The 25,022-nt window shown below is 37.1% G+C and overlaps 1 protein-coding gene across 4 annotated transcripts in view; it reads right to left on the bottom strand.

Annotated features, from left to right (window-relative positions):
* Positions 1 to 3,312: 3,312 nt before the first annotated feature.
* Positions 3,313 to 25,022, bottom strand: part of Ndufaf2 (NADH:ubiquinone oxidoreductase complex assembly factor 2) — a 200,387-nt gene continuing 178,677 nt past the window's right edge. For all 4 annotated transcript variants that reach the window (XM_063258214.1, XM_063258216.1, XM_063258215.1 and 1 more), the window contains one exon: positions 3,313 to 3,638. In XM_063258214.1, the coding sequence (XP_063114284.1) occupies positions 3,387 to 3,638 (252 nt within the window). In that variant the 3' untranslated portion in view covers positions 3,313 to 3,386. The remainder of the gene's footprint in view (positions 3,639 to 25,022) is intronic.

The raw sequence follows: 25,022 nt of genomic DNA, 5'->3' as shown, positions 1-25,022 counted from the left end.
TTTTTTACATTACATTACATTAGAGTTTGTGTAGTGGTCAAGCTATTGTAAAAATCAAAACTATGCTTTATGCATAAATGACGGTCAGAGAACTCCAAGATGGATTTAGCTCTAGAAAGTATTTGACATGCATGTTTTTATTTTCTTCCCTCTTCCTTCCCCCTCCTTTTTCTTTGTATGCTGGGGATTGAAGCCGGGGCTTTTTGCGTAGGCTGGGCAGTGCTTATCACTGGGCTACATTCTTAGCCATTGATATTCTTTAATTAAGTTAACATGAATATTTTTACTTTTAGACTAAAAAATTTAAACATGTTTGAAATCTGTCTTGAAAAGGCAACTAACTTCATAATAAGAAAACTTGAATGTGCAGACAGCTATTTTTCAGATGAAGTACATATGTTGGAAAAGCTAACATTTAATATTTTAATTCTACTTAGCATGTACCTGACCTCAAAGCTGTTTTACAAAGTTGTTTAGAAAGGCAAATCTTAATTAGACCAAGATTTTAGTTAATTTTTTATGCAGGACATTTAAGTCTGTTCCAATACCATGTCACAGCATCATCAGTCATACTACGTGCACTGGTCTGGAGGAAAGAGTAGATGGATTATTACAAACCTCATTCCCACCTCTCAAAATAGTACATGCTCTACTGAATGGTGAGCCGATAACATCATTCTACTGTTAGCATTTCTCACAAAGACTGTGAGCTGAATTTCTTTTGCTGCTTATATAAAACAGGTATTTTAAAATGAAAACTAAAAATTAAAATTAAATTTTGCCTTATGCTAATGCTTAAAAGCAAACTACATAGCAAACATTTGTGAAAGATGTGAGAATGTAATTAATAGGCTAATAGGAATTTGGCAGTAGAAACACCAATGTATTAAAACATTCACAAATTTTCCTTGCAGTTCAGGATTTCAGAACATCTTACTCTCAATTCACAATTCAATTATACTACAAATTATACCTCCTTTTATATTACTTAGTGACTAGTTCCTTTTTTGCCCCTATGGTAAAATGCAGTATTACCTTGAAACGAGGTAGCAATACAAGATTTTTAACCTGATATTAACAGGGCTGCTGGAATACTTGAATTATCACTTAGGGGCCTTTTTGTTATTCAGTAAGTATATCATTGTGACTTTATCATTCAATTACTAGTTTTAGTATAAGTGCTATATAAAACAATTATTTTTCTGTAGTTATTTCTTATGCAATTATAATTTTTACCTGATATTAAGTAAAAATTCTAACCCAAATGTTTTTTTTTATAACCCAAATGTTTTAAGAACCCATTGTTAATACTTATGCAAGGATTTCATTTTAATTGGAGCATAAAAATTTGGTAAATATTTACTCACTTAGGGAATACTGAATGCCTATTGTGTGTCAACCACCATTATATGCCAAACATTTTATATTAAAGTAACATCAAAAGCTTACTTGTGTTTTCCAGAAAATTAAGACACTTTACAAGAACTTTTGTATGTAACCAATGACATCTGTCCGAAGTTTTCTTCAGTATTTGTTATGGATTAAGAACTGGTGGTCAACTTAACACCAGCTGGATTATATCAGCATGGCATTGAGTGAAGATGCTCCACCTGAGCAAAGTTGCCAGGATAAATAGGTGGAGAAGAAGGGAGATGTTGAGGGTTGAGGCATTAAGGAGGCATTGTGGGGTCTCCTACAAGTTGCTGTTGAGCTGTTGGTTCTTCTGGAGAACCTTTGGTCCTCACATCGAGCATTGCTTCCTGGCTCCGGAGGGGAAGACATGTGCTGTTGGTCTCCAAGATGAACTTGTCACGCTGCTTCCTGGCAAGTACCTGACTGTGCTTGTCATTGGAGGAGCTCGGGCCCTCCGTGTCGCTGAGGACAGCTGTGGTGCCTTTCAGGATAGCCCTGGTCTTTGTTGTGAGTGTGACTTCTCGGCTCCAGCATAGAACCCTCATCCCACTAGCACAGCTCCTTTATCCTGCTGGCATAGACTTTCTGGCTTCCGCCGCTGACCCTTGGGTCTTCCCGGCACGGATCCGTAAAAGATCCGTGAGTCCTTCTTGTGGGCTCTGGATTTCCAGTTGGACTCGTGGAAGCATTTTCCTGAGCTCTGGGTTTTTATCTGGACTCATGTGGGACACTGCTGTGGGGTTTAGGCTCTTGACTAAATAATCTATGTCTTTGGTGTTGCGGATAGATTTCTTGCACTTTCCTGTGTTAACTCCCACTGACCATTATAAAAATATTATAAACAGGGGCTGGGGATTTAGCTCAGCGACATAAGCGCCTGCTTTGCAAGCAGGCAGTTGTGAATTCGTCCCTGGCACCGGTAAAAGGAAAAAGACCAAAAAAAAAAAAAATTTAAATAAATAAACTCCATGTCCTAATTCTAGTTGTTCTCTGTGTACAACCTCTGACTATAACAGTATTCAAACCCCTGCGTCTTGCCTATTGGTGGAATTGTATTCTTCTTTGAGAATTGTTTTCTACTTCAAAGTAACTTCCATTCTGATGGAACTCTCCAGTTACTCCTTTTCTCTTTACCATCCTTTAAGATTTTCAGACGGATTGTCTCCTAAATCTTAATTTCTCTCTTCAAACTTCAGTCATAGTTTTACCCGATTAGACATTGTCCTATATTATCCTCAAAGTGTTTATAGTTACTTTTATTAGTGAAGTTTTTTTGCATGTCTTATCGAAGCTTTTTTTTTTTTTTAAACAGTCTTGGTATGGAGTTCAGGCTGGCCTTGAATTTGCATCTGCCTCAGCCTCTTAGGTGCTGGGATTATCGGCGTATGCCACCATGTCTGGCCCAAATTTATATGTTGGTTGGTTCTCTGGGATTTTATGGCTAGTTCTCCGGAAATAAAAGTCTTATTTGTTTATTTATTTTATATATGCCATTTGGGAAAGCTCATTGCCCTTATTCGATCTATGGGTGGTTCCTAAAGGATCCTAATTATCCTACATGTACTAAGCATTCACAACTAGATGACATTTCTCAGAGTAGTAAACTAAGGAGGGAAAATCAATTTTAGACAAATTCATATGCAGAGTGGTGACTACTGAATCAAGTGTAGAATTTAAGTCAACACATATATAATTTTTTTTTTTTTTTTTTTTTTTTGGTACCAGAGGTTGAACTCACAGACTAGCGTTTGCCAGGCAGGTGCTTATGCCACTGAGCTAAATCCCCAGCCCTGATGCATATAGAATTTTGTAGTTCATAACCTTATGTTTCTTATGCAAAGTAAAATGAGCTCTAAAGCTTAACGCAATACAGGGCTATTACAAGTTTGATAACTATAATTCATTTTTAAACACCTTTTTATTTGTTAAAAGTCTTATCTATACAAATGAAATGGTTTTTACCATAATGCAATTCACTGATTGTGGCTCTTGCCATCTTGTGGCACCCAGGACCCTGGCTGGAAGGTCTTCCCAGTGCTGGTAGGTGTTGCGGAGGGTTCTTCTTTTCCAAAGTATGGAGCAGAGGCGTGCCCTTTAATTTGAGTCTGAACTGGTGGAGGCAAGAGTTCCTCATTGGTCTCTTGACTAAGGAGCTTTTCTTTTTCATAAAAATCTTTGCTTTTTATCTTCATTTGTTGTCTGTACTCTTCATTCTTTAGTATTTCCTGCAAATAGATATACATGGAAAAATTATTAAATTTCTAATTGAAAAATCTAAAAGTTTTGAAAATAAGCCAATAAAAATAAAATGGCAGGGCCGGGCGTGGTGGTGCACACATGTAATCCCAGCACTCAGGAGGCTGAGACAGGAGGAGGACCATGAGTTCAAGGACAGCCTGAACTGCTTAAGGAGATCCTATTTCAAAATACGCATGCGCACATGCACACACACAGTATATACTTGTTACTTGTTTTGCATTTAAATGTATAGACATGTATGTAAGTTTGAAAAAGTTATATTACTGTAAAAATGCCTATTTTATGTTACAAAATAGAAAAGCCTGAAGGACCACAGAATAGAAATATTTGCCACCTAAAAAGTAAAACAAACTATTTAACATGAGCACAAGAGCCTAAGTCACTCCATCAAAGATTTTTTAAGCTTAACAGCTATTTTCTGCCTTAAAAGCCATCATCCGAGACTGCTTTTCTACTGCAAAGAAAGAGACATTGGAATCATTTTAGAAAGGTATGCCTGCCACCCCTCTTTAGTTCTCATAGGAACTAAAGCCTGACTATCAGGCTATTCTCTCCAGTGCGAGTTCAGCACACCCTACACACTAGTTCCAGAGAGAAACTGCTGTTGGAAATGCTTCCTCAACTCATTAAAAGCAACTTCTATTCCTCAGATTAGCTATTCTGTCTAGAAAGAGCTAAACCAAAAATTATAATAAATCTTTTATTACTGATTTCAATGAATATAAGATGATCACATTTAAGAATCATCATATAGATCACTAAAAAAAGCTGTAAACTTCATGCATATTCTTGATTTTAGTAATGTTTGAAAAGATATGCATCTTAAAATCAAAATATAGTAATTATGTTCTTTATTAATGGTTCTGTATTAATGATTATTTTTAAATGAATGAAACATTTTAGTGTGTTTTTGCTTATCTATATTTCCTGATTTTTCTTAAAGACTGAGAAAATTAACATGTTAATGTAACTAATATCCTAAAATGTTGAGAAAAGCAATTTGTCACATAATTTTTAAGCTTCAGCTGTCAAAAAAATGATCCTTAAATGGCAACACCTCGCTATCTAAATGGGTGATGCAACTTTTGTTTCTAAAGTGGATTTCAAACAGTGTAGTCTCTTAGGAAGGTAAGTACTGATATTTAAGATAACATAAAATAATGATTTGAAGTTAAAAGGAGAAAAGTTCTTTTGGTTATAGTGTTACAGACATTGAGTTTTAAATGTGAAGTGTGGCCTATCTACTGAAATTTCCCCCTAAATATGTCTTTTCTTGGAATTTTTACAACACAGAGCAACTCTCCCTGGGTAATTTACTTAATAACCTCAGAAGTTATATGTCTGGGGCAGCAGCTACAGGTGAGGGTGAAAGTAGAGAAATCAGACTTTGCCTTTCCCATACACTCTATAGAATTCTTACAGGAAGCTATTTTATACAAAGGAAATCCTTCATTATAATAATGGAAATAATGGAAGTAAACAAAACCAGTTTTTTGTATTTCTATGGTCTTCAAGTTTCTGGGTCTTTATGAGAACATAATCTTTGGAGAAGAATGTTAAGGTTCAGCACCGGGTTAAATTTGTCCTATTACCTGGTCTGAAGTAGCAAAAAGCTACTCTCAAGTTGATAAAGAGCTTGCTTGCTTTTTAAACTAGTATCAGTCACATGACCCAAAGTTGTACCAATGCTTGCCTAATTTACTTTGCCTCTGCTCTTGTGGTCATACAGTTAGTATACATTTATGCCTTAGGAGTGACAGGAAATAGAGAACTGGGGTATATAGCTTAGTGATGGAGCACTGCTTGTTACACGCAAGGCCCTGCGTTTACTACAAAAAAAAAGAAAGGAAAAAAAAAGCAGTGATATGTTCTTTTGCCTTCACATAATTTTTACTCAACATTACTCTTTCAAGTCATTCCCTTATAACAACTATTTAGGCAAATTAAAAGCCAGTCTGAATAAGTTAATTATTTTGACATAATGATGGATTAAAAATTGCTGAGTTGAGCAACATAGAGACTGTAATTTTTCCTAGAAGAATCATTTTATTTATATTTTTAACTAATTGTTACCAGCCAGACCCCTGCTAACAACAGGGAAATTATACACAACACACATCTAGTTTTGTAAACACTTGAAATTAAAGTAAGAATTGCAGACTTAAAGACAAACTATGTCCTAAAGTATTTTAGTGTGGAAATTACTAAAAGCAATGATTTTTTTGTCTTGATATGACCATCAATTAACAATATGTTCCAGTGTTTGTGTAGGGACAAACCAAAAGGATAGTGTTTCTTCACAGTTTATATACTGAAAACACACACTTACTATCTTACATACTATTTTTCTTTAGCTTTAAAAAGATGGTTCTATGTTATTTTATCACTTGTACCATGATTTATTAACAACTACCCCTACCATTTCTAATATTTCACTTCTTTATGTAAAACCTAACATTGTAATCATCATCCCGATGGATAATTCTTAGGCAGTGTTACAATATCAAATCCATCTTTTTTCTAGGTGTGTGTCATCAAAGAAGCCACTTCATGTTTTCAGTCTTAGTTTCTTTATATGAAAAGGGAAATAAAGTTAATTCATTAGTAGTATTACATTTCTTAAGATTGTTGATTATGTAGTCCAAGATGATTATGCTTTTATAAAACTGTGGTACCAAATGAAGTGTCTTCTTTTTGTTCCCTAGGTTGGAAGATTAATACATATTACAGATTTTTTAATCTTCTAATGTAAGCTAAACATTACCACTGGCTTAAAATATGAATCTTTTAAAATTTGTGACTGCGAAAATATAAACACTTCAATTACTCATATGTATTCCCTTAAGATTGTTAGATCCTCTGAAACCTTCTCAATGTTGTTAAGAACATGGAGAGTGAAGCCAGGTGAATAACTTATAAATCCCAGTTTTGCCATTCACAAGCTGTGTGACCCAGGGAATATTACTTAACCTCTTTGTGTCTCAGTTTACAGAAGTGTAAATTGGAAGTAACATATGTCTTCTTGATGGTCTTCTGTAAGTATAAGTACAAAAGAAGAAGCTATAGGTATATTTCAAAGTAGCAATGCATTATTCCATTCCATTAAGATAAGCGTACCAAACTCATCCTGCTTTGAAATGGGTAGATGTGTCTGTAAAATATAACCTACTGGTTTCACGCCAGGATGGAATAACCAGTACCAAACTAGTACTTTTTTCATAAAATAGCTAGAAAATGGGGCAAAACATATTAAACTTTTCAATAGATGGGGCAGGAATGTGACCTCTGAGAGGAAAGGAAATAAATAGGATAGGCGCTAGGCCACCCCAGCTCTGTGTGTGAGATACATCATGGGCTGCTGCACAGCGCAGGGGAAACCAAGCGGAGGGTGGGGTCTCAGTGATAGAGATGGTTGTTTAGACAGGTTGAGAAACATGGAATATGTTGGGTGGAAATGCCAGAATGTACCCAGAAAGAGTTCTAGAAATCTGTATACACTCTGCTTGAGTATTCTAGCTAAACATCAAGCTGTATGTGTGTTGGGTAAGATTTCACAAGACCAAGAGGGACAACTGGCTAAAGAATCCTGGCGAGCTATAAGCTGAACAGCTCTGGAGTTTGCATTGGGCTGAGACATTCAAATTCTAATCAGCTGGAGACCTCACTGAATATCAGAGACATTCACTATACAGACCTCAGGTCATTCTGCAAGAGAAGGGTTAAACTGGGTAAGAGAGGTCACTGTAGGCCTACGTTGTTCCCATATTGCAGTCACAAGCTAGATATTATTTAACTTATTTAAAATGAAATTGAAACATGCAGTTCCTGTATTGCATTAGCCAAATTTGAAGTATTTAATAGCCAAACATGACTAAGGGCACAGAAACAGCACTTGTAAGACACAGAAACAGCACTTTCTATCACTCTAGAAACTTCTAGTGGACTGGACTATTTTAGATCTGCCCTATCAGTTAAAAAGTAAGTTTCTAAGTTTGAGTAGATTCACCTGTCAATTAGTGATCCTCTAGATCAAAACTCAATCAATATAAATACTCAGAAATGAGTGAATTAACAGATAGGAACTTTAACAGAGCTATTATAAAATGTGCAAAGATCTAAAGGAAAAATGACCATGCGGAAGAAATAAATGAAATTCAAAAGAACCAAATGGAATTTCAGAGCGAAAGTTAAAAAAATTTAATGGTGTGCTTAACAGCAGATTAGACACTCAGAAGAAAAGAATAATGAGTCTGAAACAAGGCAATGGAAAGCATACAAACTGAAGCAAGAACTGGGTTTTTTTTAAGCTTAAAAAGAGTCCCAGTGAGCTGTGGCACAATATATAGTAGTCTAATATACATGTAACTGGAATCACAAAAGAATAAATAACGAGCCAGGCATGGTGGTGGCTCATGCCTGTAACCCCAGCACTTGGGAGGCTGAGGCAGGAGGACCCTTGCAAGTTCAAGAGCAGCCTGGACTAAAAAGTGAGCTCACGGCCAGCCTGAACGGAACTGTTTTTGTCTCAAAAAGACAAAAAAAACAAAACAAGAATAAATGATGACTAAAAAATAGCCAAACAGTTAAAAATATGAATCTATATATCTCATAAGCTCAATGGAAACTAATCAGGATAATCATAAAACCAAATTACATCAAAATCAAACTGATAAAGAACTATTGATAGAGAGAAAATGTTAAGATAACCATAGAAAAACTCTGCACATTTATGTAAGAGTCAAAGATAAGAAATGGCACTGAGTTTTCATTAGAAATAATGTAAACTATAAGACAATGGCATCACTTTAAAGTGCTTAAAGAGGAGAAACCTGCCAATTTACAACCACATATTCAGTGAAAACACCTTTCAAAAGTTATGGCATAATAAAGAAAACTTTCAGAGAAACAAAAGCTGAATTTGTTATAAGCAAACCTCTGCTACAAGAAATGTTAAAGAAGTACTTCAGTTAGGGGCTGGGGATTTAGCTCAGTGGCATAAGTGCCTGCCTTGTAAGCAGGCAGTCGTGAGTTCGATCCCAGGTACCGATAAAAAGGAAAAAGACAAAAAAAAAAAAAAAAAAAAAAAAAAAGAGGAAAAAAAAAAAAAAGAAGTACTTCAGTTCATGAAAGATTATACAGGTGGAAATTTGAGTTTACTCAGTAGAAAGACAGCACTGAAAATAATCAAAACAAAGCTTGATCACCCCAGATCTTTGGATACTCTGCTATATAATGGATGCCCTAGAACTCTGTCCATCATTCCAAGCTCCCCGGACCTATATGGGCCATCACCACACTTGTGAACTACTGCCATGGATTTGGAAGCTTATCATGACTGTACTCTTCCCCAGAGGAGTTCTTGAGCTCTGCAAACCCATTTCACGAGAAATACAGCTTGAAAGGCAAGAGGACAGTTATTTCTACAGACAGATGAATAGCACTCCGCCTCATTCTGTCCCTACTCCCATCTAAAAAGAGGTTCTTTTCACCAAACCGTCCCTATGTAGACTCACACCATTGTTGTCCTGTCTCCCCTGACTAGGGATTTCAAATAGTATGTGAACAGTGGCCTTTCTTGTCCTTCTGAAGTTGACATAAAGTAACATAGGTAATCTTCATTTTAGAAACGTCACATAAGAGTCCCCTGGAGTGAAGTATCTCAGGGTAGAAGAGAAAGAAACCATACTGACAAGGGAAAAAGCATGATCTGATCAAAACCTTTTATGTCAAAACGTTCTCTAAGTGTCATGAATGACTAGGGTTTTATGATACTTCTCATTTCAATAGGCAGTACAGGTGTTTGGTTGGAGCCAATCCATTTAGCTCTGAGTTATTTACAGAGCCTTGATACTGGGAACCAGACAGATTCATCAGGATGTATGACATGTTAGAATTTATACATTTTTCTATGTCAAAATTATAACATTAATAATCACTATGAAGGGCTGAAAAGGGAGGTTTTTTTTTGAAAGGGGAAGCTCTGATTGATTTTAACAAACTCACTACTTTTGTAACACAGATGAGTTACTGGCTATTTATTGTGTGCTGTTATGGATAAGATATAAAATGTCCCCCTACAAGTCTCCTTGTATTAAAGGCTTGACTGCTAATGGCCTTTTGAGAGGTGATTGAATAATGAGGTCTCTAAATTCATCAGTGGATCATAATCTGATGGCATTGTGGGAGGTAATGGAATCTTAGGAGCTAGGGCCTACTTGAAGGAAGTAGGTCATTAGGGGTGTGTGCCTTTCCAGGGTGTATTTTTTTTTTTAATCTTTTTCTTTGTCTTTCTCTGCTTCCTCACTGCCATTAGGTGAACAGTTTTCCTCCACCATGCCTTTCCACCATGATGTTCTCATGTCCACAGCAATGGAACCAACATACCACAATTCTCTGGAATTGTGAACCTTTCCTCCTTTAAGTTGTGGATGTCAGATACATTTTGCCAGCAACAAAAAGGTGACTAATACGTGTACTATTCATTGTTCATCGACATGAACTAAAGCCCTCAATGATTGTACTTCATCTCTTTCCCAATGCCATTACTTTGCTAAGACTTTTGTGTAAGAGTTCTTTTGGTCAATGTACTACTGTTGCAAGCTTCTATGTATGACAAAAAACTTAAATGTGTAATCTAATATGCTGATCTTCAGCTCACTCACACACATTAGGCGTATTATACTTATCACAGCTATCCCATTCCTATCATATAGTTCTTTGAATTTCTAGTACATCTGAATTTTCTGTGTGGTAATAAATTCCACTCTCATATGCAGTAAGGGGTTTAGGAGATATGAGACAACAGAAATGGGTATTTGGACTACAAAAAGGAAGTAAAACAAATGGTAGAACAGAATCATAGGTCTCTGTAATAACGCACTGGGAGAAAGGATACCAAAACAATACAAACCTGGGTCTAGAAACTGCACTCCAAAATCTGAGTACAGGGAGAGAGCGGACTTGCTCTCTGACAAAATTATCATGCCTGGATGAAAGTTCAGATTACTTCATGAGTTCTGGGAAAAGACAAAGGCTGAGAAAGGTTGTCCTAAGAGCTTTCTACCTCAAGTATCCAAGTTGTTCTGTGTCTTTCAGGCTATATTTGAACAAAGGTTGTGGGAATGAACTATTATTAAGTAGAATTGAATACTAAGATGTAGGTCTACGTATACATAAATTTGGGAATATTCATTATTATATGTACACATATGAAACAAGCAAAATAAAAATTGTGAGAATTACAAATTATCCACTATTACTAATTTATGTAAATGTCATTAATATTTTGTGTGTTTGTGTGTGAGGGATGTCTGAATAAAACTGAGTAACTGTTTTCATGATGTTATTCAAGGTCTCAATTTGCTAATCAAATTTTTATTTTAAAAAGACTCAAATGCCAGGTGTGGTGGTGCATACCTGTAATCCCAGCACTTGGGAGGTTGAGGCAGAAAGATCATTATGTGGTTGGAGGCCAGTGTGGGCTACACAGTAAGTTCAAGGCCAGCCTGAAGTACCTACCTCTGTTTCAACAACAAAAACAAACAAATGAACAAAAACTCAACCTAGCCAATTGAGAATTATCCTATCAAGGAATGTTTCAGTAATGCTGAATATACACATACCTATGACAATAACGATATGATATTCATCTCAAATGTAAAATTCTATGGTAATACACTTAAAAATTATTATTACCTTTCAATGTTGGGGACTGAACCCAAAGTTGCATACAAGTTAAGCACATGCTCACTATCACTGAGCTATATACTCAACTATATAATTTTTATATTGATAGACATAGAAATGGAGTACAGCTAATAATGGTCAGCCCTATATTAGGGAATTATAAAGTTTGCTTTGAAGGTGCTAAGAATTTAGAGAAAAATTCAAAGATATGCAGACTTAATATATATATATATATATATATACACACACACACACATCATATTTTGATTCTTCTTTGATACTTGGGTTCTCTGTAGTTCAGTACTTATCAAGTCTTCATTTAGCTTCAAGTACTTGAAAGTTTTAAGTATATCATCAATAACTATATTTAAATTTAAGTTCAAAACACATACTTCTTTATTTTTGTTTTAAAATTTCTGTAATAAATAATAAAAACACATGCCAGAAATGTAAATATGATTTAAAATGAGTTCAATAGTGCTTCATTGTTAAAAAGTTTACTACATTAAAGAGCAAGTAAAACTAAGGAGTTAGTCTTAGGCTAATGTCACTGGACCTTCTATGGGAACAAAAGTGTGGTTCATTTTATAAAATTCAAATTATATTACATAGGAAAGGGAACCTGAATTTATAAAATGTTATAATTTAAAATATCTTTTATATATAGGAGCTAGTTATATGATTTTAAAACCCATATATGATAAAGATACAACGAAACTATGGTCTTAGAGAAACAGATTGATTTTCTGAAATATTTAAATTTCTAAATACATTTTCTCAAATTCATACAGTCTTACCTCTTACCAGACAAATTTTTTATGTATGATAAATTAGAGTTCCACACTTTCATTAATTTATTTCCATAATTTATACATTCTATTGAATGATTATTTTCATGAATATAAAACATTTTAAAGTATGAGTATTTGTCTTTGAGTCAATTAAGTTTTTTAAGACCACAAAAGGATTTAATAAATAGAAATGAAATTTGGCATGAAGTATGCTTCTAAACCCCATATCCTAGATATCCAGAAAGATGTGACCTATCTTTGTACCAGAATAAACCTAATGGCTCCTAAACTTCAACATTAAATTATAATGGAAATGTGATGTTTTAAAATGTTCTAAGTAAGGGGCCAAGCATTTAGCTGAGTGGTGTAAGCGCCTGCCTGGCAAGCACAAGGTTGTGAGTTCAATCCCTGGTACCCTCCCTTACCCTCAATTTCTTTTTTCTAAGTTGAATTCAATTCAGTTCAATTCTGCTTTTTGGGAGATTAAACTCAGGGCCTTATGCATGCAAGATCCATACTGGCACTAAGCTATACCCACTCTTCTGGAATATTTTTCTTTCCTTACAGACAATTTTAAAACATGTTGAGAAACAATTCAGACCTAGCAATTGCTACAGTAATATCTAAACTTGAAAATATTGTCAATTTTTTAAATTAAATTGCATTTTATAGCTCTAAAAGTGGAACTGTCAGGATGAAATAGTAAGTTATTAAATCACCCTTTTGCAGTATCAAAAATAGAAAAAAGGAGGGAATTGCATAGATCCCCAAAGGGTATTTTGTGTGCAAACTCAGGGGAAGGCCGGCTAGATTAGTAATCAAAAATGGATTTAACCTGGCCCAGATGGGAGTAGGAACCCAAAGGGTAAATAATTGACAGCACTTAGGTTCGTATGTTAGCACGGGGTTGCTAAGAAATCCATTAGGATGAAACCACAGCCAAGCGAGTTATGCTTTAGCAGACGCTGCTCCTGCTATGTGTTCTTGCCAATCACTAGTGCGCCTCTGCCAAATCAATGTCACATTTAATTTATTCTCATTGAAATCTATTGCAAACATCCTTTGATCAATTACAATAATGAAAATGTACACTGAGTTTTGTTGTTTTGACATACTTCTTGAACTTTCTGCCTGCATCTTTTTCAAAACATTTCTAATTGCAAGAAATTGATCTCAGTAGTTCTTGTTATTTAAGAAGACAATTGTAAGGTTTGTTTATATTCTTTGGGGGCTGGAGCCTGGCATTGAGTTTTTTTTTTCCCCTTGAACTTGAGCCAGATTAATTATTAAATCTCTAAATGTCACTAAAATGAACTAATCACAGAGCTCAAGTCATTAGTTTTGCAGGTGGTATTTCCTTTAATAAAATAAATGTTCTTTCACATATATGAAAAAAGGACCTCCGAGCATAAGACACAATTATTTAATTGAAAAAGAATTTAGCAGTTAAACATTAATAAAAATAATTAAAGTCACTTAACTTTAGTCTTATTTAATTGAACTATCCTGGTGGGAGACAAAGAAAACCTTGCTCCCTTACACGAGAAAGGGAAAGAACATAATGTTTGAGAGAAAAAAATACTGGGGCTTTTTCTCTGAGAGAAGGAAAGAAATGACAGTGCCAAGAACCTTGGTAGAAAGAATGATTGCTAACAATTATTGAGCTGTTACATGCCAACTAACCCTGGGAGAAGAGAGTTCTCTCCATGGCGGACAGATAACAGCAACTACCGGAGGCTCTCTGAAAGACTCGGCTCAGAAGCCAGGAATGGTGCGGACTAAGGAGACATAAGCAGGTGGAGATATGCTCCGCTGACTCAGGAACGAACTGGGCTGAGAGAAACCAACTTGGAATGCATTCCTGGTGCTAAAACAGGAACAGAAAAGCCTCGGTGTGGAGGCTGGACCCTGTGCCATTGGAAGCCGCCATTTGGGTTTCCCGCCGCGCGGCGGCTGGCTGCCTCTACAGTGGCTCGGCAAGGAGAGAGACGCGCAGAAGCTCTGAGAACGGCAATCTGCGAACGGCAGGGAAGCGTGCACTGACTTGTGGTGAGGTGAGTGAGAGAAGCTGACACTCTACCACAGTTTGACTCCAGCGGAGGACTTTCTGGGTCCGAGCAGTCCTGCGGGAGCAGGGCGCGGTGGCGACTCCAGCCACACATCCCCCTCTCGGGCGAGATTGGTGAAAAGTGCCTGGCCTGCGTGACGCTGCCGGCGGACCTGGTAGGCTGTCCCAACCCAGATCCCAGAGCCTGACGGTGGCCGGGAGGGGAGACGCGTAGGCTGCCTGGTCCGTAACTCCCTGGTGCGCAGCGGTGAGCGGAAACACCTAACTGGCGCAATTCGATCAGGCTGTGGCTGACTGGGAGAGAAGCTGGGCCTCTTATATAAGCTTGCATATATAAGGAACAGAGAAGAAGAGGCAGCATGGGAAGAGGCAGCAACAAGAAAGGCTCCTTGGCCCCCAATTCTGAGAAACAGGCAATAGCAGACACCGCACCAATATACATAAGGCACCATATAGAGAGCCTCATAGACCAATTCAGGAATGAAGTTATCAACGACCTGAAGCTAGAAGTATGCAGAATAGTTAGAGAAATGCTAAGTACCACCCAAGAAAAAACAGGCGGTGGAATGGAAGAACAGAAAAAAAGGGGAGAATTGTTTGATGGAGAAAACAGAGAAAGCATAGAATACGTGAAGCAGGTTCAAAGGGACTACCAAGATACTAAGAAGTCTATAGAAGACTGGCATAACAGCTTGAAAGAAACTAAGGACAGACTATCTGAACTGGAGGGCAGACTTGTAATATGGGAGAATGAAATGAAAAACTTCTTAAAAATAACAAAGAAACAAACAGCAATAATACAAAGACAAGAAGATGATAAGAGGATCCATAACTTAAGGATTAAGAACATAAAAGAAGAAGTAGGGACACAAACAAGTGAACTACAAAACCTACTCACAGAAATAATCCAGGAGAATTTTCCTAATTTAGCAAAAGGTAAAGATACTCAGATGTATGAGGCATACAGGACCCCAGCTACCTACAACCCAAACAGAGCAACACCCAGGCATATAATAATAAAAATTCCAGAAATTCAATACAAGAACAGAATATTAAAAGCTGTAAGAGACAAGAAACAGACCACTTACAAGGGAACACCCATCAGAATTACAGCAGATTTCTCGGCACAAACCATCAAATCACGAAGAGCATGGGGGGAAATAATTCAAGCTTTGAAAGATAATAATCTCCAGCCAAGATTGAGATATCCTGCACAACTGTCCCTGGAAATTGATGGAAAAACAAGGTGCTTCCAGGATAAAGAGGAACTGGGGGAATTTGCAACCACCAATTCAACTCTACAGAGAGTATTGCAGGATATTCTAAAAAAAGAAAAATATAAAGAATCCAGAAATAATGGCAGAGAGGCCACAACGAATGGAGCAGAGAACAAAATGAAGAAGACAAACTGACAGCTACTGACAGAAAAAGAGCTCAACAGAAATGAGGCAGAGAAGATTGGATGATAGGAACAGCTATTTTGGAGAAAATGACATCTTAATAGGTAATACTGATTTAGTATCATCTTGTTTTGAAGTCTCATCTAGCTTTTGTCCTCTGTCTCCAATGGTCTAAATAGGTGGTATCTTACTGGATTTTATTATGTACGATAGTATAAGCAAAAACCTTGTAAAGACAAGGAGATTATACAGAAACCATTATTCATTTTCTGTTAGTCGATTCTAAATACTCTGTAATGCTGTCATTCTCTTGAATGGTTTTACATTGTTTTGATATACTTAATGCTACAGTATACGAAGTTGTACTCAAGGATTTCAAAGAAAGAGACAATATGGTAACTACTTTTAGGTTAGGATTATCTGGTGGTGAAACACTATTCTGCTTAAATGGTTATGTTTTGATCTGCGCTGTTTCGTTGTTATGCCCTCTTTTATCTCAATCTCCACTCCATTATTTACTTTTTTATCTTTATCCTTTTAATTAAAGGAAAAAAATAGCAGGATATATTATAGTAACCCACTTTGACTTTTCATTACCTTGATTTAAAGCCCTGCATTACTCTCACCATCTGGTTTTTAACTGATGTTCCCCTATTCTGTTTTGCTGGATAGTATCAGGTTCGAAAGTTTAAGCATCAGCTGTGAAGATAATGAGATTCATTATGACGCCCATTTTTGTTGACTTTTATCTACTTTTGAAGACCTACAATGTCTCCAATGTTTTGGTTTTGTCGGTTTTATTCTTTACTGTTTTGTTCAATTGTATTATAACTAACGATATAGGCAATTCTATTAGAGATAGCGGGAGGCATTATAGTAACCATTGTTGATCACCTTGTATTATGTTTTTACATTATCTATTATGTCCACCCTTTTGACTTGACCAATTCTGTTCTGTTATGTCACATTTGGTTTTACTCTCTTCCAAAAAAGTAATAAGAACCGTGGGAGCAATGAAACCCAAAATGTGTAATAGTCATGGTACAAAAGAGAGGAAAAGAAAGTGCTCCAAACTATATAACTGCATGTATATTTAAGTGTATAAAATAGAAAATGATATCACAGAGTTTTATTGGATCAATGAACAGAACTGTTTGCAGTATCATTGATGGAATGTCCACTTTACAAGCTTTAATTTTGTGACTTGAACAATTATTTCTAAGATGACAATATGTAATCCATTAACTAGTGATTTCCTACTGTTCATTTTTTTTCTATAAATCTGTATAACTTGTACCCTTTCCCTGCTTTTTTTTTCTTTTCTCCTTAAATAAAATTAAAAAAAAAAAAAAAAAGAAAATCCTCCAGGATTAGTAAACCCTCGAGGATGGCTGTCATCACAAAGCCAGGTAACAGAAAAGCACCAGCAAGGATGTGGAGAGATTAGAACCACAGACCTGATGGGGCAGAGCGGGACGGGTGTGAAATGTTCTACGCTGACAGAACCCAGCCTGTTGCGATCTTGGGTATCCAGGACAACCAGAAACATGCTTTCACATTAAAAACCTGAAGGGGAACATTATTCGGAAGAGACAAAAGGAAAGACATCAATGTCCATCAACAAATGAATAAAGAGAACGTGTTGCCCACGTACTGCAGGATATCACTTGGCAACGCAGAAGACGGAAATGTTATTCAGTTCCGTGATGTGAATGAGCCCGAAAACAGTGCTCTGTGGGGAAGCGAAGCCAAAGGACCATGCAGGGAATAGCACTCCGCTTCCTGCCAAGAGGAGGAAACAGATCTCGGATTAGATAGTGCTGGTGCTTCCCAGCTCGGTGAACATGCTGGAAAGCACTGGATGGTACCTTCCAAATGGCTGAATTTTATGAGATGTGAATTATATCTCAATAAAACCATCACACCCTAGACAGAGCTCCATCTCCCCCAACCCCATGGGACCTATGCCTGGCAGTGCTGGGCAGAGCAGGCTGCATCTGTGATGGGCCTCGGGGGCACCGATGGGGGGGGCAGCCAAGGCAGGAGGCCCAGGCTCGGGCAGAGACCGTGTGCACAGCACCTATTCTATTGCCTTTCTTGCCTGAGATACAAGCTAGAGCAATAAAAGCCATGGATCTTAATAAATATTCACAAAAAAATGAAAAAAAAAATAAAAAAAAAATAAAAAAAAAAAAAAAGAAGGAAGAAGGTTTGGGAATAGTTGGAAGTGGCATCCTCAGGACCTGATGCAGGGACAACAGGGTTGTCACCCTCACTTATTCATACATTTTATTCTTTCATTCATTCAATAAATATATACTGACCACCCACATTTCACTGTTTCTGTTTTTAGGGAGATTTCTTGAGGGAAAAGAGGAAAGTAAGCAAAGGAGATAACTTGCTGTAATGTAGACTTAGCAAGGAGTCAAGATAGGGAAAGTGACTGTCATGTAGCCAGCGCACGAGTCCTTTCTGTTTTCTTATTCACTCATTCACTGGTGCACACATATATTGATTGAAAGCCCCTATGTGCTAGAGATAGAGCATAAGACATAACTTTTCCATTGTGCTCAATGGAGTCACAATTTACATATGAGGGATAAAAAGTAATTACTATAATAGGATAAGACCTGTGATAATATTAAGCAAAAGGTGTTATGAAAATATGGAAGAAAAGCCAGAATTCTGATTATTATCCAGAGAGTGGGAGGGCTTAGAGATGACTTCCTAAAAGTACATGATGCTTGATTCTTACATAATCTACAGGAATTAAGCAGAGAATAAGAAAATAGAGGGCATGAAAGAAGATGTAAGGGTGAATACAGAGAGCTGGAGGACCAGGGCAGCACAATAAATTCAGTACACTATGAGTGGCTCATGTAGCAGGCAGGAGTCAGAATGTACAAACTTTTAGAGTATTCAGATTTTATTCCAAAAGCAATGGTGAAACATTATGGACATTGAAGTAACATCAGCACTTCTCGATAAAAACATAAGATATTCAGTTAAATTTGAATTTCAGATAAATACTATTTCATAAATAGTATTTATGTCCTAAATATTACATAAGATATACACTCAAAATGAATAATTTCTAAAATTAAAATTTAATGGGGGGCACTGTATCTCTATTTGCTTAATCTGGCAATCATCAACAGGATACTTGACATGTTTGCATCTTATTTTTTTTTTTTTTTTTTTGCTTTTTCATTTTTGTCCGTACCGGGGATCGAACTCACGACCGCCTGCTTGCAAGTGCTTATGCTGTTGAGCTAAATCCCCAGCCCCTTGCATCTTATTTTTAATGTGGCAAATGTAAAAACTGGATTGGAAGGAGGCAAGACTAGAATAGAGACACCAGTCAGGATGGCACTATAGAAATGCAAGTGAGAAGTCATTAGGGCAGGAACCAGAGCAATGATAGAGAGGCGGAAAGGAAAAGACGAAGAAATGTTAAGATTTTCAAAAGAAGAAAGGTCCTGGTCACCAAGTGAGTGGAGGTAACGGAGATTAGGACAAACTCCATTTCTACTGAGTGATGACAGAAACAGCAAAACAGGAGTTCCTTCTAAACGTACCAAATCTGGTCCCTGTAAAACATCCAAGTATTTGTATCAAACTGTTAACTCGTTCTTCTAGGCCAAATCTCTCAACATTTGAGTACCCAAGAAGTGCTTCTGGATTCAATTTTAGGCCTTGTTATTTTTTTTTTCTATGCGCTCCCTCTGAGTAATTGTTTCTATTCTAAAGTTTAAGTACTGTCTCCATATGCTGAAGAATCTCAGATTCATACTTTCAGGTCTGACTAATCCCTAAATTTCAGAATCAAAAATAAAACTACTGTTGGGCGTGATGGCATACCACTGTAATCCCAGCACTCAGGAGGCTGAAGCAGGAGGATCACTGAGTTCGAGGCCAGCCTAAACTGTATAACAAGATCCTGTCTCAAAAAACCAAAAAGACAAACCAAAAACAAAACAAAACAAAATCTTATTGAATGGATTAGACTCAGATGTCTAATATACATTTTTATTAAATATGACCAAAGACCACAGAGACTCATAATCCTAGCTTAAGTTTACACAATTCACTTCAACCTCAAACTGGTTTCTACCTCCACTGTATTTTGTACTACTCATCATTCTCTTGTATAGTTTTCAGCAAGCCACATACATGGCTCAGAATACAGCTGAACCAGCATGGTTACCCGGTTCTGGTTTTTCTTTGACTCCTAGCAGCTTTACTGTGCTTCAGCTGGTGCCTTTCTTCACGAGCTAAGACAAGTTCCACTTCACTAACACAGACAAGGGCCTTCCAGCTAACTAACTAGCAGCCCGAAAAGTTAATTATCATACCTGTAAAGCAGTCTCTTTAACATACCAAATGCACATCACTTGGGGAGGAGAAAAGAAGGTACAGGAGCAAGAGGAAAGAGATGGAGAGAAGGAATGGCAGGTAAGAAAGAAGGGAGAAAGGCTGAGGAAAGTGGGGAATACTACGACCAGACAGTTTGAAGTCGCCAAGAATTTTAGCTTGTGCTCGAGCTGTAGAGCTGCCTTGGTAACAGCTCCCCTGGGCAGCCCACACCCAGAGGCTGAGTGAGACAGGCAGGGCATAAAGGACTGGTCACTTCAACCAGATGTAAAAGGACCCTGATGGGCAGCACTTGACTGAGAGCTCCCCACTGAGTCTGCTGAAGCTTTGATGGAGCAGCATCATAGTTTGATGTTGTCCTTGATCCACTGCTGTTTCTTTCTTCTTCCTCTCACCAGGGTTCCTAGTGAATGTCTTCTGCCACAATTCCATCCTAAATCTGCTCCTCAAAAAGCCAATCTAGACAAGGTCACAGCTGACTGAATTGCTGCCTTCTTCTCTGATCTCGTTCCATGTCACCTTCCCCTTTGCTTATCACGCTCTAGTCTGACTGGCTTTTCTGATCTTCGGATACCCTGCACTTCACCTGGCCTCTTTCTGCCCTCTGCCGGAGAGGCTTTGCCTCCAGTTGTTTACATGGCTACATGACCTTTATCTTAAGAGAAGATCAACAACTTAATGAGAGTTTCTTTGGTTAAACTATCCACACATTTACTTTGTTCCAAAGTCAAACTCTAGGGATGATCAAGAAGTCTAGCTTCCATCCTTATTATTCCATCTAGTGTTCTCCCTCCTACTATTTTAATTAATTTTATTTTCTCATTGTTTCTTTTACAAAATAAGAAAGCAACAGTTTCTGTCTCCATCCGTATACAAAAGGTATTATCCACGGTTTTTCTTCTTACTGTTTCATTCTACAGTGTCACAGCATATCTTTGGAATTCCTTTTTAACCTCCTGGGATCCCACCGTGTGGCTGTGGTTTGGCTTTATTGTCAAATACCAACTGCATATGTTTGCATGATAATTTTGAGAAGACTTCTAGAAAGTTAAATTGCTGAGTCAGATAGAAAATGTGAATGTTTTTTGCAGGTCATAAAGAAATGGGTTTCTACCAACCCTTTCCGTCCTCTTCCTGTCTAAGCCCTACACTCAGTGCCTGAAACAGTGCTTAGGACACTACACGTGTACAATATATATGTGTTCAATGAATGAAATGGGCTCTGCAGTTTAATTTTACTCACTCCTGAGCAGATTAACTTTGAATGTTGGACTTGTATTACAAGTCAAAATCTAAATAGCTACTAATCAAGGATAAGTAATATTCTCTATCATTAATAAAATAAATTCTGATTTTAAATTACTTAAAGGTGTCATAATGTTGAAAATGCATTAAGGTCTTAAAAATTGAGAAAAGATAGGTATATATTTATTTATGTTCTTGAGAATTTATACTAGTTTTTAAAAAATCAATGTGATAGAATGACTCAATTGAAATACTTTTGAAAATTAAGAGAAAACTATTCTTTTTTCTCTTTTTTCTTTTTGCATCCTTCATTTATCCATCAGTATTTAGCTTAAAACGTACACTCCTTTAAATAGAGATTTCTTGAGGGAGAGATTAAGAAAGTTTAATAATAGACCTACAGTTCTGGACCCAAAACATCTTTTCAGGGAAAGTATTTTATTGATGGTTACATTGTCTGCCTAGTACACATTAAGCAGTTTACCCACAGTGTACCACATCTGCAATAAGAAATAAAAATGTGATTGAGAGAACCTATGATTGATTAAAATTTGAAAACAGGCTGCTGAAATTTCAAAGGGACTCCTGGTGGTGTTTTCCAAAAGTAGCAGGGGTACTGTTGAAAGGCAGGTAGGTGAGAGTAACTCTCAGTCACTGAAAATGTAACGCAGGTGTCTAATGTCTTTCTCTCCAAGAGAGGGCAAGCATTGCCTTGGAGCTGGAGACGGCAAGAGTAAGATGACAGGTTAGACCAAAGGGTGAGACAGTGGTAGAGGGTGGAGGAAAGTGACCTGTCAGCAGTGCAGCAGTCAGATGAACACCTACAGCACCAATAACAGTGTCGCTTTAGACAGTGTGACCAGCACTGTCAGATAGGCAGCTGGGGCTACTTGTAGTAACTACATGGGAGAGGAGGGAAATCCCCTGAAGAATAGCAGCTGATGAAACTTACTGAAATGAAATTGTGGAAAGAAGGAAAGGTAAATGGAGAAATCATGGAACATCTTTCCTCTTAAGAAGATTGAATAGGCTAGAATATTAATTAGGATTACAGAGTGAGTTCTAAAGCCCAGACAATCAAGTATAAATTCAGATGACTATCAGGGGTAGCTCAGAAGCCAGGCTTCCATTAAAGCCTACCAGGAGAAAAAAAAAGTCAGGGATTTTTTTTAATATCTCAGTGATGGAGAGAAGATGAACAAAAGAGGTCAGATGAAACTTTTCATGGGGTAAGGAGACAGCATCAAATTCATCACCAGAAAATAAGAACAAAGGAAAAGGGAAAACAAAGCAAAGAAGAAATTTACCAGGAGACCAATCTTTCAGTAGTGCTGAGAATCTGCACTGAGGCAAGCATTGTTTAGATCCTGCAGGGGCAGCTAGGGTCAAACTATAGCCATTATATCATATAGTTTAAATTTTTAGTAGAAGAAGACAAATTATAAAAAGGGCAAATGAATAACACAGCAAGTGAACATAAGTCAGGTGACCTGTTGACTGCTGTTTCTCTAGCCTTCCTTATTAATTAGCCTACCCTTTTTGTCAGCTAAAAACAGGAAAACTGAAATAGTTTTGCAATATTTGCAAAAAGGTAAATAACCTTTCTGAAAATTTAGAATTTTTTTTCAAAATGAAAATCTTTTTCCCCTTTAAAAGTAATATATTTTAAAACAAACACAGAAGCCAGAAAAATACCAGAGTAGAGACTGGTAACAAAACACAGTGGCTAGAATATAGGACCTAGAATCAAGACACCTGCATAACAATTTGGAGAAGGAAAAAAAAAGTTAACCTTTAATAACTGGGAAGGCACTGATAGGAAAGCTGGAGAAATGCAGCACAATCCTGAAAGGGCTGAACGTACTGGCATAAGTCCCCGCCCTGTGGCCTGTATCTAGGACAGAATTCTGTAGTCTGTTTGGTGTCCCCATCTACCAGTGTGGGCAGGGATACAACTTGATCTGCATGGCTGCCACAGCTGGGAATGTACAGGCAGAGGGACTTCTGGAGCAGGGGGTGTGCCTCATAAACTGCAGGCCATAAAGCTAGGCAGAGAAAAATATGACTTGTTGTGCACAGATAAACATAAACGCTGGATGTGCACAGTGACTTCAGGTCTAGGGTGGAAATCGCTGACTGACATACCCAAGAGGAAAGGCAGGCAGGATCCAGCATTCACACACAAAAACAGAAGCCTGGAAACAAAATAGGACTTAGCAGTGACTCACCCACCCTCTCCCCATCTAATGGATTTTAATGCTGCTGACTATGGAAAAAATACTGATTCAAAAACAGAGGATTTTTTTGGACTCATTTTTTCTTTCTTCATTTTTTTTTTTTTTTGGTGGGGGGTGAGTTTTTTCTTTTTCAACTTTATTTTACTCTATGAATTCCTTTTCATGTTTGTTCTTTTCTGTTAATTTTTTCTAATTCTATTAGTTTTCTTGTATTCCTTAATAGGATCCTTTATATCACTTTTCTCTCCTATTTTTCTATATTTTTCTAAGTTCATTCTCCCATTCCATGTCCACTCCATCTTTACTGGTGTTACTAGTAAAGCTTTACTAATCTTTGAAAATTGGGCCTGGGGCTACAGCTTAGTGGCTTTCTGGCAAATACGAGTTTGTGAGTTTGAGTCCCAGTACAAAAAAACTAAAAAACAAAAAAACCAAAAAACAAAACAAAAAGAAACAACTGAAAATTTAGCTAACTATGCTATCATTGAAATCTTTTCTATCATTAAATGGTGGCATTATTATAGCATTTAAAGATATTTACTGTATGTTAATAACTGTAATTCTTCCTATGGGGTTAAGCAAGGTACACTGGTAGCTTCTATTTTTTTTTTTCTTGCTATGTAGTTCAGGCCACCCTTGAACTCTACATGATCCAAGATTTCCTCAAACGGGCAATGGTCCTCCAGTCTCAGCTCCTCAGTGCTGGGATTATAGTTGTGTGCCACCACACCTGAATTCTATTGATTCTTACAGTATGTCAATGTTCAGTCTGTCTTTGACTCTATTATTGTTACTGACTGCTATGGTGACATAGTTGTGGCTATTAATGAGATTTACTATATGTCAATATGTGGTTTGCCTTTGTGTCATCAAAACTGCAGTCCACTTCCAGAGAACTGAGCAGTGGGCTCAGTACACTGTACCCTACACTCTCCCAAATTAACAATGGTGGTTGGATCTTGGGAGAGAGACAAAGGCCTATAGTTAGGCATATCCAGAGAGTATCACTCAAAAGCAGACATTAACAAAGAGGGCTCCACACTAGCAAAAAAGTTGCTAGCAAAATAGGAACAAGAGAAGACGAGGCAATAAAATGTCTCCAAAAACTTCCAACTCCCCCAAAACTGATCCATGCAGCATCAATGAAGAGGAAGTCAAAAGCCAAACAACTGAATTATACTGAATGCTTAAAGAGGAGGTGGGGCAAACAAATAAATAAACAGATCAATAAGATACTCAGTGAGCTCAAAAATGATATAAACATTAACAATGGGCATAATAAACAAAATGATCAATGATAATACAGAAAACACTAATAAAAACTAGCTGAGTTAAAATGACACGAAACATGAATGACTAATGAGCAAACAATAAGAGTCCATGAAAAGGTACCAAACAGAAATTAGTAAATGAAATCTTCTAGAAGAACAGTGGGAAACAAAGGTGATCAACGTGAGGACAGAGTCAGAACCAGAGACAGGGTTAATACAAGTGACCATATACTCAGAGAAATCTTAAGAAAGAATATGAAAAATAGATTTAAGAGCTG

Source organism: Cavia porcellus, unplaced genomic scaffold (genome assembly GCF_034190915.1).
Source record: "Cavia porcellus strain 051 isolate PalLab524CR breed Dunkin Hartley unplaced genomic scaffold, mCavPor4.1 scaffold_11, whole genome shotgun sequence".
Lineage (NCBI taxonomy): Eukaryota > Metazoa > Chordata > Mammalia > Rodentia > Caviidae > Cavia > Cavia porcellus.
Note: the sequence above shows the minus strand (reverse complement) of the source record. Positions and strands in the feature narration are given on the sequence as shown.